The sequence below is a fragment of the Oreochromis aureus genome, linkage group 4, assembly GCF_013358895.1.
Source record: "Oreochromis aureus strain Israel breed Guangdong linkage group 4, ZZ_aureus, whole genome shotgun sequence".
Classification (NCBI taxonomy): Eukaryota; Metazoa; Chordata; class Actinopteri; order Cichliformes; family Cichlidae; genus Oreochromis; species Oreochromis aureus.
This window is the reverse complement of record NC_052945.1, coordinates 37,196,258-37,215,148: the sequence shown is the minus strand read 5'-3', so window position 1 is coordinate 37,215,148 and position 18,891 is coordinate 37,196,258. Positions and strand designations below refer to the sequence as shown.

The following is an 18,891-nucleotide window of genomic DNA, read 5'->3' as shown; positions in this document are numbered from 1 at the left end:
GTCCATCTTTTATACAGTCATTGGTTCTACAAAAAAATCTGCTTTGTTGTGTATCTGACAGACAAACACCAAACCAGTTCCACATCACTGAAGTTGCACCATTTTTACAAACCAATTCTGGTTCATCCGTTTCACTCAACAATCGGCCATGTGCGTATGAAAACACAGGCACTGCGCATGCGCGTTTTACCCATAGTCTATCGTGATATTTCATTTTCTTATCGTTGCCTAACATTGTACCGGTATTACCGTGAACGGTATAATATGGCCCAGCCCTAATGGGAATTATATAGTCTAGAGACTAGATTCACTTTGAGTTACGCTGCTGTCTCTAGTGAATGTGTACTACTTAATTTGATACACATTATTTTTAAAAGTAGTCTCAGGAGAATTAAGCTAAACTCAATGTAGACAAAAGGGAGCTTTTGGAATGCTGGCCATTAAATAAGACAAAGGTGGCTGACACAGACATGCGGGGTGGCTGTAGCTCAGGTGGTAGAGCAGGTCAGCTCCTAACTGGAAGGTTGGGGGTTTGATCCCGGGCTCCACCAGTCTGTATGCCAAATATCCTTGGGCAAGATACTAACCCCATGTTGCTCTGTGATGCATCCATGTGTAGGAATGTTAGAAAAAGTGATTGTGTGAATGAATTAGTTGTATTGAGTGCTCAGACAGAGTAGAAAAGCGCTATATAAGAACCAGTCCATTTACAGACTTGTGAAGAAACATTAATCATGCTATTAGCTCCAGTCAACGGATGTGTTATTATGAGTGGCAGGCACTCACTCTAGTCCCAGGAGGAGACTAATACTGAGAGAGGAGTTTCATAAATCAAATACAGCATCTCAGGGTAATCAAGAATAAGTGCTTTTCAACGAAGAATGATTTTTTTTTAATTTCACTGAAGGGATTCACTGAAAAGACAGTGGGAACAAGTGTTGTCTGATGTAATGTTTACACTGTGAGACACTAAAAGGCTGCTGTGTACGTTATTACATGAACCTGGACATGGACTGTGAACAAGACTTTACTTCTGACTTTATGTCATTAAATTTAAAATATAAAGACAACTATTACACACATGATGGCATAAGAATCAGTCTTTTGCCTTATCTGTTTTTACTATGTTTTTTATAAATCTATGACTAATCTATTCACGTCACAGTCATACTATCATACTTAATAAGCGCTATTGCTAACTGAGAAGCGCTCTAAGACTGTTGTTGTTGCCAAGGCAACCACTAATGTGCAGCTAGGCTAACAGGAGCTTGCTAACTTTAATAAGACTAATTTTTTATACAATAGCACAGCCATATAAGGAATCAGTTGATCACTGCCTGCAGCGGAATTTCTTTGCTTGTTTCTTATTTAAGATTGAAGTCACTGCCTTATTGGGCAGTTTGTTAATCTGTCTATGACGGGGACAGGCTGCATGCTGTCTGCTCCGGAGAAATGTACTGTCAGACACTGGGTAATGCTCAAGATCCCTAATGACTAGTGGATAGTGTCAGCTTAATAGCAGCTGCCAGCCTGGATGTTGTAGTCAAACAACCTCACTGAGTTCCAGATATTGTTAATGAATTAGTTTCTCATTTACAGTTAACTGGCAACGGTAAGGTACGTTAGTTTCACTGATTAAAGGCTCATGTATACACCCATTACTGCCTGTGTTTAGCACAGTGTTTAGTTTGCATACACGTTTTACTACTCTGTGGTCCGCCTGGTATCTGTGCAGGACACCGCTTTAATGTGAGGACTATGCCTGGTGACTGTAGCATTCAACCTTGTGCTTCGACCTGCGAGTAAGAGCTGTCATGCTTTTGTTCGTGTGCAGCGGAGACAATGCAATGCTGTAACACTGATGTACTCATACATGTGTGTGTGGGGGGGGGAGGTCTGTTTTGTTTTTCACTAACGACACCGTCCTCTACCAACCCTCGGTTCACCCCTGTCCTCCGTCCGTCTTCGCATCACTGTTAACCTTCCATCGCATTCCATGCATTTTAGTTAGAGACGCCCCCCGTACCCCTCCCCCGAATGAAATGACGGCTGGCTGTACCTGAGACTGGTGGCCGTGCAGCCGGGCTGAATTCACGGCGCCGTCAGAGCCACTTAAGCTTACCGGCAGTCAGAAAACAACGCTCCCCACGCTTCGGCCACCGAAGCTTACCTTGCTTTGGCCGATCTCGCGTAACTCCATCCCGTCCCAGTCCCCAGATCTCCGAAGCCCGAAGCGGGATAATTCCTCTCCATGAAAGAAAGAGCTGGATGAAGATGCACAGATAGTGAGGGTGAGGAACTGAGGGAGGAATATCTTCACTTCCAGCGCCCGATTCTGTTTATTTCTCTGCTTGACAAGCCTGTAGACTGAGAGGAGTGGGGATCGGGTGTGGGGAGCCGCAGCAGACAGGAGCACCTCCTCCCTCCCTCCTCTCCTCTCCCCATATATTTAACTGGCTATTGTCTCTCGTGTTAAGTCGATGGGCCGCAGAACAGATGCTCCACGTCGCAGCTTTAATAAGAGAAATTATATTCACACTGATCCGGCTCCGATAGCTGCTGCTTACTCACACCGGAGTACAGCTCTGTTCGCGTTTTGTTCACGTGACGCCATTTTTAAGAAGAATGACTTGGCTGGCGTTCATCACCTTCCCTCTCTTACACACATGCACGCCTTCGCAGTGTGCTGCAGTTTTACCTTTCTATGACAAACAACACACACACAAAGGTTGCAAACATGTCCAGAAGAATACACCGACTTCCTCGTGATTCTAATTTAATCTACTACTTGCATGCTTATTTGCTGGTTTTGCAAGTCGTCGCAACAAATTATGCAATGACTGGAGGCATGTGAAATTGTTACATAATTTATTATATAAAATGCATCTTGGTTTTTCTTGAAGAACGCAAATACACAGCACAAAAACGAAGTCTTAAGTGATCAGACTAGTGACAAATGATTAGGTACTGTCCACTTTGGGACTGTCTTTGAACTGCACTCCTAAAAAACATATGTATATTTTAAAAAACAACCAGACATTTTCCCAAAACCATCAGTGTTTCAATGTATCACACAGGGACCTGCAGGGCTTTCATTCATTGTCACCTGGATCAGCAGATACCGACGGCGCACCCCTGTGGTCAAAGACAAGAAGAAAAACTTTGTGAATATTCTTAGTAGCATGATCAATGAAGGTCCAGCTGTTTTTGTTCCTAGGAAAAAAGGAATGGGTTTTTAGAAAGAGGGGGGTGCAGTTCACTGTGACATTAGGTGGCTGAGCGTTTTAGTTTGAAAGCAAATAAGAAAACTGAACTATTTGTGCAACATCTCTAAAATTAGAAATATCCTGTCTCTTAGTGACGCTGAAAAACTAGTTCATGCATTTATTACTTCCAGGCTGGACTACTGTAATTCTTTATTATCAGGATGTCCTAAAACTCCTGAAAAGCCTTCAGCTGATCCAAAATGCTGCAGCAAGAGTCCTGACAGGGACTAGAAAGAGAGAGCAGATTTCTCCTGTTTTGGCTTCCTTCATTGGCTTCCTGTTAAATCCAGAATTCAAAATCCTGCTCCTCACATACAAGGTCTTAAATAATCAGGCCCCATCTTATCTTAATGACCTTGTAGTACCATATCACCCTATTAGAGCACTTCGCTCTCACACTGCAGGCTTACTTGTTGTTCCTAGAGTATTTAAAAGTAGAATGGGAGGCAGAGCCTTCAGTTTTCAGGCCCCTCTTCTGTGGAACCAGCTTCCAGTTTGGATTCAGGAGACAGACACTATCTCTACTTTCAAGATTAGGCTTCAAACTTTCCTTTTTGCTAAAGCATATAGTTAGGGCTGGACCAGGTGACCCTGAATCCTCCCTTAGTTATGCTGCAATAGACGTAGGCTGCCGGGGATTCCCATGATGCATTGAGTTTTTCCTTTCCAGTCACCTTTCTCACTCACTATGTGTTAACAGACCTCTCTGCATCGAATCATATCTGTTATTAATCTCTGTCTCTCTTCCACAGCATGTCTTTATCCTGTCTTCTTTCTCTCACCCTGTCAAAAGGGAGTTTTTCCTTCCTACTGTCGCCAAAGTGCTTGCTCATAGGGGGTCATATGATTGCTGGGTTTTTCTCTGTATGTATTATTGTGGGGTCTACTGTACAATATAAAGCTCCTTGAGGAGACTGTTGTTGTGATTTGGGGTCCTGTCTTTATGATGGTGGGGGGGTGTTATGGTGCAGGCCTTTTTCACAGCCTCCATACACACTTTTTTTGTTTTCTTCTGTGTTGCTGCAGTTTTCCATGTGGAGATGCGAGAGATTACAGGAAATACAGAACACCTGGCCTGTAATGTGCAGGGCTATTTAAATCTGCTACTGTGATGTGTGATTGCTTTCTTCATGCTGTGGCACCCATTAGGTTTTGTTTGAGGTATAATTTCATTTTTGATGTGCACATACAACACATACCATACACTTGCAAACCAAACCTTACACCATTCATATAGACTTTCTCGCATCATGATATTCATTGATTTTCATACTATAATCATTGTAGCACATCTATGGATAGTTCCATGTTCTTCTTCTTCTAGACAAATGGACCAAACTTGTTTAGACATTGCCTGGTACACTAAGTGCCAATATCTATATGGCATACAAATATTTCATACTAATCCCATAATTGTAAACATGAGTACATTTGACAGTTAAATCAAGCACTCATCTGCAGCCCGCTTGCTTTCCCTTCTTTGTAATTGTGTCTTTACCCAGTCAGTTTCACTTGTGTTGAATTTGTTGCACCTTTTTCAAATCAATTCAATTCAGTTTTATTTATATAGCGCCAAATCACAACAAAAGTCGCCTCAAGGCGCTTTATATTGCACAGTCGATCGTACAATAATAAATACAGAGAAAAACCCAACAATCATATGACCCCCTATGAGCAAGCACTTTGGCGACAGCGGGAAGGAAAAACTCCCTTTTAACAGGAAGAAACCTCCGGCAGAACCAGGCTCAGGGAGGGGCGGGGCCATCTGCTGTGATTGGTTGGTGAGAGAAGGAAAACAGGATAAAGACATGCTGTGGAAGAGAGACAGAGATTAATAACAGATATGATTCGATGCAGAGGTCTATTAACACATAGTGAGTGAGAAAGGTGACTGGAAAGGAAAACTCAATGCATCATGGGAATCCCCGGCAGCCTACGTCTATTGCAGCATAACTAAGGGAGGATTCAGGGTCACCTGGTCCAGCCCTAAATTAGTCACCTTCCCGTGTATAAATACACAACACGTGTCGTCCTTCTCTCGCCAGAATGTCTTGGAACTCTTGGTGGTCAGTCTTTCCAGTGTTCCTCGTGTGTGCACGCTTTGCCTTCCACTTACCCTGAATATGGTGGTGGTGGAGCATCGTGCTGCCCACTGTGATTCAGTGCATCGTTGTAGCTAGGCAGACCTGGTGCAGTGATCCCACCAAGGGGCACCATCTCCGGAGCTGATGTATGCCCATCTACTGCAATTTGTACTGGGGGTCTGGAACAGCACACAGCACAACACACCAATTTTAAACCCCTTTAGTTGCTGTAATGCTAATAAATGAAAATAAAAACTTGAAAATGTTTATACACTATACTGCCAAAAGTATTTGGTCATCTGCCTGTATTTGGTCATATAAACTGGGCTGATATCCCATTTCTAATCCATGGGTTGAATATGATGTTGGCCCACTGTTAGCAGCTATAACAGCTTCAACTCTTCTGGGAAGGTTTTCCAGAGAAGGTTCAGGAGTGTGTTTATGGGAAGTTTTGACCATTTTTCCTGAAGCACATTTGTGAGGTCAGAAACTAAGCATGTGCCCTGCCTTAGGTGCTGCCTATTCCTAATCCTTGATATGTAAACCTGAGTGATTTGCATATATTAGTGCCATTTCTTAAATTTGTAAAATCTGTAACATATTGTATTGTTTAAATGGTTTTGTCTGTTACTGTTACTGTCTTGGAGCAACTGTAACCTACATCATTTCCTTAGTGATTAATAAAGTATTCTGCTTCTGGTACAGCTGACTCTACTCAGCATTAAAGCAAAATCACTTAGGTCCCAAAATAGGAGAGTTCTAGTGCCGGTGAGCCTTGATGGGGTGACTGTGGCTCAGGAGGTAGAACAGCTCATTTAGTAATCAGAAGGTCGGTGGTTCAATCCCTGGTTTCGCTGGTCTACATATAGCCACATATCCGTGGACAAGATACTTACCCCAAGTTGCTCTCTGATGCATCCATACTATGAATGTGAGTGCTGTATATTTTTGTCATTTAAACTTTTTTGACTTGCTTGAATTTTTCGTGAGCAATTCCTGGGTTTTGTTGTTCCATTTTTTAAGGTGATAGTGGTTTGTCTGTCTCTTTTAGTTTAATTACTAATAAAAATATTAATAAACTTTAATAAACAATTTTGCCTTCATGTCTCCTTTTTTCAACCCGGACACTTTGTGTTACTTTCCCACATCCCCTGGACCTTAAAGGGAAAAATAACAGTAAATAATTAAAAATTGCAAACTCTGGATTAAGATTAAGAGATTAACACTGCCTTTGTCTACTGTCTACTTTGCATTTTTTTTTAATGGTCTATTGGTTTTTAAAAGACCTTACTGGGAAATGTTACTGGTGTTGGTTAGGGTGTCACTGAGGCCAATGGATATGACTATTCAATGAACATTAATAAGGCAACAGTTTAAATATGTTGTGGTTTGATCAAAGCCTTGATGGAGCACTTTGTTCCACATTTCTCTGTTACCAAATGATCCACATCACAGTAAACTTACCGGCCAGACCTCCGTGCACCCTTTTTCTTGGCTTTGTAGCAGTACACTCCCAGCACCGTGGCAATTACAGCAGACACTAGTACAGCCAGGATCCCTGCCACCAGACCTGACACGTCCAGTCTGTTTGTATTTCCTTCAAAGACAAACATCATTACCCCACTCAAAAAATGTTTCTCATGTTATGTTATAGTCATGGTACTGTTGTAGGTTTGAAGACGTAGATAATATACCAAAATTGGAAAATATACATTGAAACACACAATCAACAAAAAATAGCAATATGGAAAAAAGAAACTCTAACCCCAACTACTACAAAAAATACATTCATCATTATTATCACATTTGAACAATATGAAACACTGCATTCTCCCAAATGAGCTCATGAAAAGGTTGCATAGTAATGGTAAAGTATTACCTTGATTGGTATACGTTTTCCAAAAATCTTTCTAGAAATGGAAGCAAATGAAGATTAAATGAAGAGGTTACCTTGAATAAGTTAAGTCAAATTCCTCAAATACTAAGCAAAATGAGGCGACTTTTGTTGTGATTTGGCGCTATATAAATAAAATTTAATTGAATCAAAATTTGTTATATTTTAAATATTAAAATACAAAACATGTATATTTAGGTGATAAAAGTGTAAATACTTGTTAAATTTTTCATTCCAGATTTAAAAAAGGGTTCTACAGTCAAAGAAGAGTCACCGTCTTTGCATCGTCCTCAAAAATCTCTCTGGCTTCCTCGTAGTTGCAAATCTCTTCCATGCACTCCCTCTCCAGATCACCAGGCACAACCAGCTCAAAGTCCCAGTTGTTATAAAGCAGTGAACGGGACAGGAAGGATGCAGCTTCTGTCTCATCCACCAACACTGGATCTCCTACAGGGTGTAGTTCATTGTCACTGATAATCAAAAAAATAACTCGCACGACATTACCGAATCTTAAAAAAAACAGAAACAACACAGCCCGTTGATTTTTACCTCTTTGGTAGCAGTGAGGCATTTTGCTGGCAAAGGTAGGGTCAACTCACCTATTTATGGCAGAATAGGGCAATTTTCCCAAATGCCACATGGGAAAATGGAACTATAATGGAGGACCACACCAATAAGTGCTATTGATAAGAGTAGATGTTACAATTAGAGAATGGTCAGCATTTCCATTTTTTTATTTACAAACTATCTAAGACTTAACTTTAAACAAAGTGATACTTTTATCTGCATTTTTTGAGTGCGTGAACAAGTGCATTAAAATCAGATTCAATGTTTGAGATGAGAAGGACAGGTGATCCTCACAGAGAGGATGTGTATCTGGATTTGTTACTTTTCATCACTGAGAATGTTCATTCACAAAAAAAGACAAAGATGCAAAGAGGACCAACACTTTCTGAGCTTAAATGTGGAAAGTTCTCCCGTTTGAAAGAAGAATAAAAATCCAGCAGTGATCCTAACTCAACTGACCATCGGCTGCAACATCCGCAGGTTTTTCCGCATCACCCCACGTATCAAAGCACGCAGATGTCAGTGACACAGATGTCATAAGTCAAACTCGCTAGTCTGTTGTCTAAGCTCCAGATTTCCCATAGTATCTCTGAAAACTCTTTTTATGGCTCACGTGGAGAGGGACGCATTCTCAAATTTACTCAGGGAACTTTATACTGCGGTTTTTCTGTGATTTTGTTTAAAATCACAAAGCTGGTTTTGACTGCTCCATCCCTGGGTGAGTAACACTTGGCAAAAAGTCCTTGTTGCTTTCAAGCTCAGATTTCCATTTCTGCTCTTCGTTAGTCAAGTTCTTCTATTCCTGTGCGTGCTTACTCTAGTAATGGTGATTCAAATTGTAATCCTTAAAAACTCTTGTGCTCTCCACAAACAAAGCACACAATTTTACCTCTGACTTCAGTAAACAAGTACTGATAAGTGCATTTCAGGGGCTCCCAAATTCACATCTCTGATAATCGGTTCCAATACAGTGAAGTGGCATTTTCTTGCACACACATATGTAAATGTTAAAAAATAGCCGTCAACAACAACGATGTATTATGATTTCACACAAAATCACAAAAAACAAACAGAAACAAAAATCAGAAAGCTGAGAGTGTTTGGTGGCTGAAACTGGACAAAACTGGATTATTTACGTTTGAATCCTAATTTTCTGTGGACCTCATGCAGGTCCATCATGGACCTACATTAATGCCAACGGGAAATTTTCAACCAATGTGTTAGCAGTCTCCCCTATCATTAGAAAACCACACAACTTCTAAAAATGTATATTATTAATTATAATTGTAATTATTGTTTTATTATTAATGTTGTTGTTGCTGAGTATTTCTGGAACTTCTGATCTGATGAAGTTATAATTCACACATACGCTCACCGAAATTAGACCACAGAAGATTAGAAAATGCCACCTGCTCTGATAAGTCTTGATTTCTGCTGCCACATTCAGATGGTAGCGCGGTATTAAGACCGTGAAAGCACAGATCCATCCTTTCAGGATTCTGCTTCCTGTGGTGCTCGGTGCTGTTGGACTGTTAGTTCCAGCTGACCAACGTTTAGTTTAGTTTCACGCACAGCCTACCTGGAGATTCGTGCTGACCACCACAGTCACCACATCTCACTCCAGTGGAGCATCTTAGCGATGTGGGGGAATGAGACATTTGTATTGTGGATATGTGGCTGAGCAACTGTGTGATGCTAATGTTTCCAGTACTTTTTTGAATCTGTATCACAAACAATCCAAGTGAGTTGTGAACGCCCAGCGTACTAGAAAGATAAACCTAATGTGAGTCACACAGAGAGGTAGGATGGAGCATTAGGAGTGATTACCTTTCTCCTCCTCATGGCGCCCCTGCTCATCACCACAGTGTTTACGTGCTAAAAGAGGAATCACTTCCTTGTAACAAAAACTGATTCTGAAGTACAATTTCGCCAGCTCATCTACACAAGGCATTTTGTAGATGGTGTAGCAGCCATGGCCATTTGTCTTGAAGCAACTGTAATCTTCACATTTCAAAAGTTTGACTTTCTCACAATAATGTTTTGTTTTACTTTTTTCTTAATGTGGCACTAACACTCCTTCATAGGAAAGGCAGTGGTGCTATATAGAATTTGTTTTTATTGTTATTTATTCTAAATTCTGCTACCAAGGAGCTGCTTCTATTTTCACTCAACATCTGATGTTTAATGCCAATAAACTCCTCAGATTCTATATCAGAGAAGAATAGTTTGGTTTTCCTCTAGTCATCCTGTTGTTGCAAGGCACGTTTGTGTAACTGAAGCTTGGCACCTCACATTACCACAAATTACAAAGCAAATTTTTATGAAGTGACAAGAGACAGGTGTGGGTTACCTGGTTGGTGTCTGTACGTGACGGAGCAGTGGGCCATCTGTACGAGGGACAGTCCATTCATCCACAGCAATAATAACGCGGCTATCGAAGCACAAAACTACACAGAAAAAGTGCAAGAGCACCTGTGAAAACACTTGTAGTTAGAAGCCCGAGTATGCTGAAGATGATCCTCCAACACTGACCTGTCCAACACAGCTGCTCCATTTGGCTCCAGTTTGTTCCATCTGTCCAAGCTTTCTTGAAGAAAAACAAACGTATTTCTCTTGGTTTCACCAAACACAGAGCTAATAGTTACTCCACTTCCTTGCGCACTTTATTGCGCCGAAACAATCGGGAAATAATAAACCTGTCGGACAGCATTGCACCTGAAGGGAGGAACCTCCCTCCACAAACCTGTTTCACTGTTTACTCACAATATGCTGTCTATGTCCAACCTGGGGAAACGGAGCATGTCCAATAGACAAACAGCTGCCTTGTAACTATAGAAGCGAGTGTAGAAACAGCCTTTAACCTTAATGACAAATATCTAGGACTGCAGTGCCAAGCTAGGTATTCCCTGCGTCGGGAGCGCGCACGGGGCAGGGAGCGCGGATCCACACGACTCCGCGTGAAGTTTTACTGAAACAGTGAAACACTAGTGGTTGTACGTTACGGCAGGAAATTATACATTTATTGTTCTCACGTGGATTATTTAAACAAACTGAGGACGGATAATCACGTCTGCGTGGACTCTGAACGAGTAAACCCCTGTGTTCGTCTATAGAAACACGTCTTGTTTGTCCATATTTTACATCACTGATCACCTATCAAATCGTTAACCAACAACATGCAGCTCCACAGCCATCGCTTGTAACATCAGCTTCAAAACGCCACGGCAAAAACCATAGGGTGACGTCACCTGTCTAGATTAATTAACAATTAAATACCATAAATATTTTAAATACCAAATAATGTCAGGCAATATTTTCACGGACCGGCCTTTAAGGCGGATAAATACAACAAAATAAAATGATACGACCAAGATAAAAACTGTGGGATTTTGTAAATATCATAATAAACTAATTCACTGTATAATTGTGAAACTTCTTTAGCAGCTTCCTCCGGTAATACACCGCGGTCAAGTGAGCCGTCATTTGTGAGCCGCGGTCAAGCCAGCCGCTTCTTCTCCGCCGCATAAATTTCCTTGCGCTTTTACACCAGTCTTTACAGTAGCGCATTTTCGCTTTATATCCCTATTGAAAGCCTAGACCCGCAGGCACGTGCACGCGCGCGAACACTCACACGTGCACGCGTGCACACAAATTGCAATGGAACAGCCCAATACAACCAAAGTGACAGTCTGGTTGCATATTCAAAAATTCATTAAAAATCAGCCTTAGTAGTTGATGTCCAACTTTCAACACATCCCTCCTCTGGGACACCTACTGTACCTCTGTGCCAAGTTTCAGCCAGATTTACTGTAGAATTCCTCAGATATTAAAGCAAACTTGTATTCAATGCAATAAAGTCAATACACTACAATTAGGTAATTTTCAAAAATTCATTAAAAATCATCCTGAGTAGTTGAGGTTCAACTTTCAACACATTCTTCCTCTGGGACACCTACTGTACCTCTGTGCCAGGTTTCATCTCAATCCGCTCCATCAATAATTGTTTAATATTGATGGATCAAAAGTGCTGCTGAGAGAGTCATGACAGGGACTATAAAGAGACAGCATATTTCAGCCATATTTGCTTGTCTTCACTGACTTGCTTTGAAATCCAGATTTTAATTTTGGAATATCAGGTGTACTTGTGGTTCCTATAGAATTATAAGGTTGAACGGGAATCAGAGTCTTCATCTCTCAGGCCTCTCTTCTGTGGATGCAGCTCCCATCATTCTGTACAATACAATAATTTTTAATTCTACAACTGTTTATAACCTGCATAGTTCACATTTCTGTATAACTGTATATCTCATATTTCTGTATAGTTTTTCATATTTATATCCTGTTCATAGCCTGTACATAGCTTTTACTCACTACAGCCTGTACATACTTATAGTTATAGTATATTCATAACATACTTCATACCGTGTGCATTATAACATACCATAATAGACCCATTTCTGTAATATACTTACATATCTATATTATTGCTAATATATATTGTAATATATCTATATCATGGCTAAAGCACTTCTGGATGGATGCAAACTGCATTTCGTTGCCTTGTACCTGTGACATGTGCAATGACAATAAAGTTGAATTCTATTCTATTCTATATTAATTCAGTTGACAAACACCCGTCCCAGCTTTTGAGATTAGCATTAAAACCTTCAGTTTTGACAAATAATACAGTTAGAGTGGATCAGGTGACCCTGAATTTTCCCTTGAGAAGGGTCTGGCTGCAGCCACTGTGGAGCTCCACAGTAACCGGAAACACGTGACCTCCACAGTAACCGGAAACACGTGACCTCCACAGTAGGCAGAAATACGTTCCTGCGTGGATCATCGACTGTGGAAATCTTGCAAGTGGATCGTAAAGGTTGGGACAGAGTCTTTCATGTATAAATTTGCCGTTAATAATTATATAATTTTAGGAATCATCTAGTTTGCTTACACTGATTACGTTGGCACTTTGTTAGCGTTACAAAAACGGTCATACCTCTGAAGTATCTAAACTTTAGTAAGGAATGTGTGTACTTTTGACACCTCTGGTTAGCATTTAGTGGTCAGTTTCAAACGTATTTATTTTTTGCTTGTTATTGAACTACTTTTCACTATCTGTAACATCAATGCACATTGTTCCATTTACTGCATATTGCACTTTATTCATGTCTTTCATTCCACCTGCAAAAACATTGTAAAGGTCGTCACAAAGAGGTTTATATATGTATAAATACTAATATTCTCTATTCCATTCTGTTCTGCTTTTTTATTGCCCAGATTTTAGTTAGCCTTTGTTAAATTGTCTGTTATATGTCAATAGATACGTATGCCACAAATAAAAGTGTCTTGTAAATTATGTTTTTGTAAAGAATTTTCTCCACAAATCTCTTACATGCTAACTGTAATGTCTTATTTCTGCTAAAACCTGAACTTAAATGTGTATATGGTGTTTATTTGATTTTCTATTTGTTTTAGATGCTCATATCAATTTGGAGTTCTGCCTCCAAGCCAGAATTACAGGAATGCACAACATGTTGCAGAAGACTCTTTCACTGCCCTCTGTGCCCCACTTTCAGCCCTACTGTCAAGGCAAAGATTGAGGAGTATATAAATGGACACATTAAAAATGCTTTGCCTTTCAAAGGTATGTTGGTATTAAATATACCTCATAGTTAAAGTTATAAATATGCTCTTCATTTCAGCACTTCTGCAGTCTCTTTGTTGACTTAAAAGTTGCTTTTCACATTGTACAGTTCAGTGCATTCATCAGCCAGAGAAAAAAGCGTGTTTTCCTTAAATATTTTTTTTTTCCTGTTCACCACATTTCCTGACAGCTCTTGTGCTCCACACCATTTTGCTTTCATTATTGAGGATGGCTTGGATATTTTTGTTAATATGTACAATCCGATTGTTAGATAAACTGATTGCACCTTTAAATTACATGTTGTTGTTTGTTTTGTTTTTTTCTCTCTCTTACAGACAAAATGATATACCGGTGCACTTTCACTGCCCTGTCTGTAACATGACAGTAATACAGCGTGGGGATATGGCAAGGCAATTTTTCTCATGTCAGCATTCAGGACTGCTCCCCACTGAACTCTCCGTGGAGCCCCATCTCCCTCTCGATGTCTTGTCTCCAGTATCTAAACCATTTTCTGAATCTTCAGTAGAACATTCATGTGCTCGACCCTCTGTGCTAAATGAAACTGTGGCTTGTGGAAAGTCCTTGAAAATGAAACGCCCTCACTGTGGTCTTAGTCTTCTTAAAAAAAACTTCAAGGCTCACATGATGAGGAGGCATTCAAACAGATCAATAGATGTTTGCCTGGCCTGTCATCTGCAGTGTTTTTGTGTAGAGGGACTTTTTCCTCTTTGTTTTTCAGTTTGCAGAGGACATGGAGCTCTTTTTAAAAGCTTGTGCTGATGAGCAGGGACTACGGGTCAATGCGATGTTTGACATTTAATGGACAGATGAAGTCACTGGCTGTTTGTTTGTGTTTTTTATGTGGTGTTGTTTGTTTTTCAGTGTACAGAATTCCAGTTAAACTTATTATTAAATATTCACTTGTTTCCATGTCCATACTTATAGTAAAAAAATTAAGTGTAAATGCAACAGCATTGTTTATACTTGTAACTTCAGAGTAAAAAGCTTATTGTTGATATTAACATTAATATATTACCCTGTAATCAATAATATTTTTATACATTTTACGCATCAACCCTCTGGGCTCTATCCTGGCCATTTGTGGCCACTTGACTTCTCTTTTTTTTTTTTTTTTGACGACTACACTGCAGTGGACCAAAAGAATGACATAGGTTTGATCTTAAGGATCTAATACTTGTGTGTGTTTGTGCATGACATTGCAATGCAAATATGTATTTGCAAGATAAACTGAAATAAATTATGACGCATCAAATATTACACAGGCTGCAGTGAATTTTTGTTGATACTGGCTATTGAGATTTGAGTTTCCCAGTCAAACTTAGCTTTGAAGCACATGCTAAAAACACTTTTACTCTTGTACATTTCATAACAAGACACCATAGCCAAAATATTAACAAAATATATATTAATAAAAGATTCAAAGCTGCAGCACATACAGCAACAAACACTGTTAGTAAATGTGTCCTGGAGTTTATGCAGGTGCAGAAAGTGCTGTTGCTGTAAGTAAGCCTAACAGCTTCCAGATCACTTATTTTTCTGGAAAGATGGTAGGAAGGGCATCACTGCTCATTTCTACAATCTCCCAGATCTTGGAATACAAGCCTTTGTCCCATGAAACCACTTCACAGTACTAGGAGTCCACTAAAACCTATAAAGAGAGTGATCCTGGAAGAAATGGGGCACACACTAGTGACCTCAGCAATTGCAAGACAGCCTTTTCCCCGATGGGGAAAAAAAGGAAGTTTCATGAAAACATTAGGACTTTATCACCGTTTTATCTGAAAAGTTAATGGTAATATATAACCTAACTGGCTATAAAGAGTAAAAAATTTAGATACAATTTTGATTTTGATGAAAAGGACTGGTGCTATTTTAAAGAGTCACGTCGGTAAAAGTAGATAAATGTTTTAAGAAATATACATTTTATAGCATTTTGTGAACATACACAAAAAGTGGCCATTTTTGGCAACAAACAAGCTGAGAGAGAGTTTTATATTTTTTGCTCTCCTTGAACAAAAATAACAGTGCATAATAATCAATGTTGATGTTAATCAATTAGATGTCCCAGACTCTACTATTAATAATACAGCGGTCCCTCGTTTATCGCAGGAGTTACGTTCTAAAAATAACCCGCGGTAGGTGAAATCCATGAAGTAGTCAACTTTATTTTTTACAATTATTATAGATGTTAAGACTGTAAAACCCCTCACCACATGCTTTATACACTTTTCTCAGACAGGCATGAACATGGTCACACTTTTCTCTTTTGTTTAAACACTCTTAGAGTTCAAACCTTCGTAGAAACATAAGTCCAGTATTATGGAATGAAACCAAAAGGTGCCTTTGGCGGTGCAAAACGTATCGTCGGCATTGTTGTGTTTGTTTGGGAGAAAACCTACAAACATACAGTACAGCACTTCAGAGTTACACTGCTAGAAGATTTATGTAAATTCGACAAGCTAAACGCATTCTGTACTGTACAGCAGCAGTCCCCAGCCTTTTTTGCACCACGGACCACTTTAATGTCAGACAATATTTTCAGGGAACGACCTTTAAGGTGTCGCGGATAAATACAACAAAAGAATAAAAAAGAAACTGTGGTATTTTGTAAATATAATAATAAACGTGACTTGAGCTGTGCGCCAACAACAATCACAGTGACATCTCTGCTTCTTAACGCTCTCTTGTCGCTATGGTAACGCGTAAATAGTTCTTTCAAAATAAGACACACAACTACAACCATACATTTCACACCGGAGCCTCAACTCTCGCAGAACGGTACCAAAGGACTCCTATTAGGGACCGCTCCTGTACAGGAGACACTGGACTAGATTGATTGACAATGGTCTACAGCAATCAGAACGCACAACACGATGTGCTGTAAAAAAAATAAAATAAAAAAAAATCAGCGAAACAGCGAGTGTGGCGAAAGGTGCGCCGCGTTATAGCGAGGGACCACTGTACACTTTTGGCCACGAACAATTTAGGGGATGGTGAATTTTTTTGAACAAACCCAGAGTGTTAAAAAAAAAAAACCCCACTTAAAACCATTTTTATTTCTCAGCAGCATCAATAGTAGCAAAAACGCAATTTAGTTTTCGCTGTCAAAGTCGATTTAACTGAAGTTACGTGTTTCCGGCGACTGTGGAGGTCACGTGTATCCGGTTACTGTGGAGCTCCACAGTGGCTGCAGCCAGATGCTCTTGGGGTGCTTATTTGTGCTGCAATAAGCCTAGGCTCTTGCGGGCTTCCCATGATGTATGAATTTTTTCCTTCTTCACTCATTCTGTGTTTATACACCTCTCTGCATTTAATCATTAGTTAGTATGTATCTCTTGCACAGTGTATATGTTGTCCTGTCTCCTTTTCACCAACCTCAGCCAGTCATAGTAGATAGCTGTCTCTCCTTGAGCCTGTTTCTGCCAGATGTTTATATCTCTTCAAATGGAGTTTTTCCTTCCCACTCTCACTAAATGTTAGCTCATATGGGGTCATTAAATTGTTGTTGTTTTCTTTGTATTATTGTTGTGTTTTTACCCAGCAACATAAAGTCTCTTTAGGTGACTGCCGTTGTGATTTGGTACTAAATACATAACATTTAACTGCTAACACCGGAATTAATTAAATTGTATAAATTCAAATTATATATTCGTTATGATATACTCCTTGTCTTTTGAAATACTTTATTTTCTGTTTTTGGACACCTTTTAAAACAACATTCAATATTACATGAACAGAAGCTCTTCTATTTCATGAACTACCAAACTTACTGGTAGTAACACACACTGCAACTTGGAAACACCAGGGAACACTTAATTAAGGCACAATACAAAATATATAGGTGAATTGATTTTGCCTCTTCACCACATATGACACTGGATACTGTAGCTCCTGTGAAAAATAAGGCCTCAAATCAGAAGTACCTGACCCCGTGGTATAATTCTCACACACGTAGCCTAAAGCAGATAACTCGTTTGTGTGTTTTTGATCAGTTGAAGTCTTTGTTGTGGAGTCTGACAGCAGTAGGGAGGAAAGACCTGCAAAATCTCTCTGTCCCACACAGTGGGTGCCGCAGCTACTGAAGGAGCTGTTCAGTGCTGTTAGAGTTTCCTGCATGGGGTGGGAGGGATGAAAGCTTAGCCACCATTCTCCTGACACTCACCACCTCCACTGGGTCCAGAGGGCATCCTAGAACAGAGCTGGCCTGCGGATCAGCCTGTTCAGTCTCTTCCTGTCCCCAGCAGAGATGCTGCTGCCCCAGCAGACCACACCGTAAAAGATGGCTGCAAAGCATGCTGTAGGTATTACAGGTACTGCGCTGCAGTGGTTTGTATCATATCTATCTAATAGACTCCAATTTGTTCATGTAAATGGAGAGTCCTCTTCACACACTAAGGTCAGTTATGGAGTTCCACAGGGTTCAGTGCTAGGACCAATTCTATTTACATTATACATGCTTCCCTTAGGCAGCATCATTAGAAGACATAGCATAAATTTTCACTGCTATGCAGATGACACGCAGCTCTATCTATCCATGAAGCCAGGTAACACACACCAATTAGTTAAACTGCAGGAATGTCTTAAAGACATAAAGACCTGGATGGCCGCTAACTTTCTGCTTCTTAATTCAGATCAAACTGAGGTTATTGTACTCGGCCCTGAAAATCTTAGAAATATGGTATCTAAGCAGATTCTTACTCTGGATGGCATTACCTTGGCCTCCAGTGATGCTGTGAGGAACCTTGGAGTCATTTTTGACCAGGACATGTCCTTCAACGCACATATTAAACAAATATGTAACACTGCTTTCTTCCATTTGTGCAACATCTCTAAAATTAGAAATATCCTGTCTCAGAGTGATGCTGAAAAACTAGTTCATGCATTTATTACTTCCAGGCTGGACTACTGTAATTCATTATTATCAGGATGTCCTAAAAACTCCCTGAAAAGCCTTCAGCTGATCCAAAATGCTGCAGCAAGAGTCCTGACAGGGACTAGAAAGAGAGAGCAGATTTCTCCTATAATGGCTTCAGTTCATTGGCTTCTTGTTAAATCCAGAATTGAATTCAAAATACAAGGTCTTAAATAATCAGGCCCCATCCTATCTTAATGACCTTGTAGTACCATATCACCCTATTAGCGCACTTCGCTTTCACACTGCAGGCCTACTTGTTGTTCCTAGAGTATTTAAAAGTAGAATGGGAGGCAGAGCCTTCAGTTTTCAGGCCCCTCTTCTGTGGAACCAGCTTCCAGTTTGGATTCAGGAGACAGACACTATCTCTACTTTCAAGATTAGGCTTCAAACTTTCCTTTTTGCTAAAGCATATAGTTAGGGCTGGACCAGGTGACCCTGAATCCTCCCTTAGTTATGCTGCAATAGACGTAGGCTGCCGGGGATTCCCATGATGCATTGAG

The 18,891-nt window shown here is 40.1% G+C and overlaps 2 protein-coding genes and 1 long non-coding RNA gene across 3 annotated transcripts in view; 1 reads left to right on the top strand and 2 right to left on the bottom strand.

The window, feature by feature from the left end:
• The window catches only part of prr12b (proline rich 12b), an 84,579-nt gene extending 82,228 nt beyond the window's left edge, over nt 1-2,351 (bottom strand). Inside the window, 1 exon segment of the mRNA XM_039611331.1 lies at nt 2,171-2,351. Within this exon segment, the coding sequence (XP_039467265.1) occupies nt 2,171-2,253 (83 nt within the window). The 5' untranslated portion in view covers nt 2,254-2,351.
• A 497-nt stretch (nt 2,352-2,848) lies between these two features.
• prrg2 (proline rich Gla (G-carboxyglutamic acid) 2) lies at nt 2,849-10,694 on the bottom strand. Its single transcript, XM_031728401.2, has 8 exons — nt 10,575-10,694; nt 10,344-10,398; nt 10,162-10,258; nt 7,519-7,691; nt 7,230-7,260; nt 6,815-6,947; nt 5,383-5,529; nt 2,849-3,135 (listed from the first exon to the last, which is right to left on the bottom strand). Exons 1-8 carry the CDS (start codon nt 10,610-10,612, stop codon nt 3,093-3,095), a joined length of 717 nt encoding a protein of 238 aa, XP_031584261.2. The 5' UTR covers nt 10,613-10,694; the 3' UTR covers nt 2,849-3,092.
• Nucleotides 10,695-12,607: 1,913 nt separating this feature from the next.
• LOC120440069 lies at nt 12,608-14,733 on the top strand. The gene is made up of 3 exons (XR_005612950.1): nt 12,608-12,687; nt 13,287-13,455; nt 13,791-14,733. It is a non-coding gene; the product is annotated as an uncharacterized LOC120440069 (long non-coding RNA).
• Nucleotides 14,734-18,891: the final 4,158 nt, after the last annotated feature.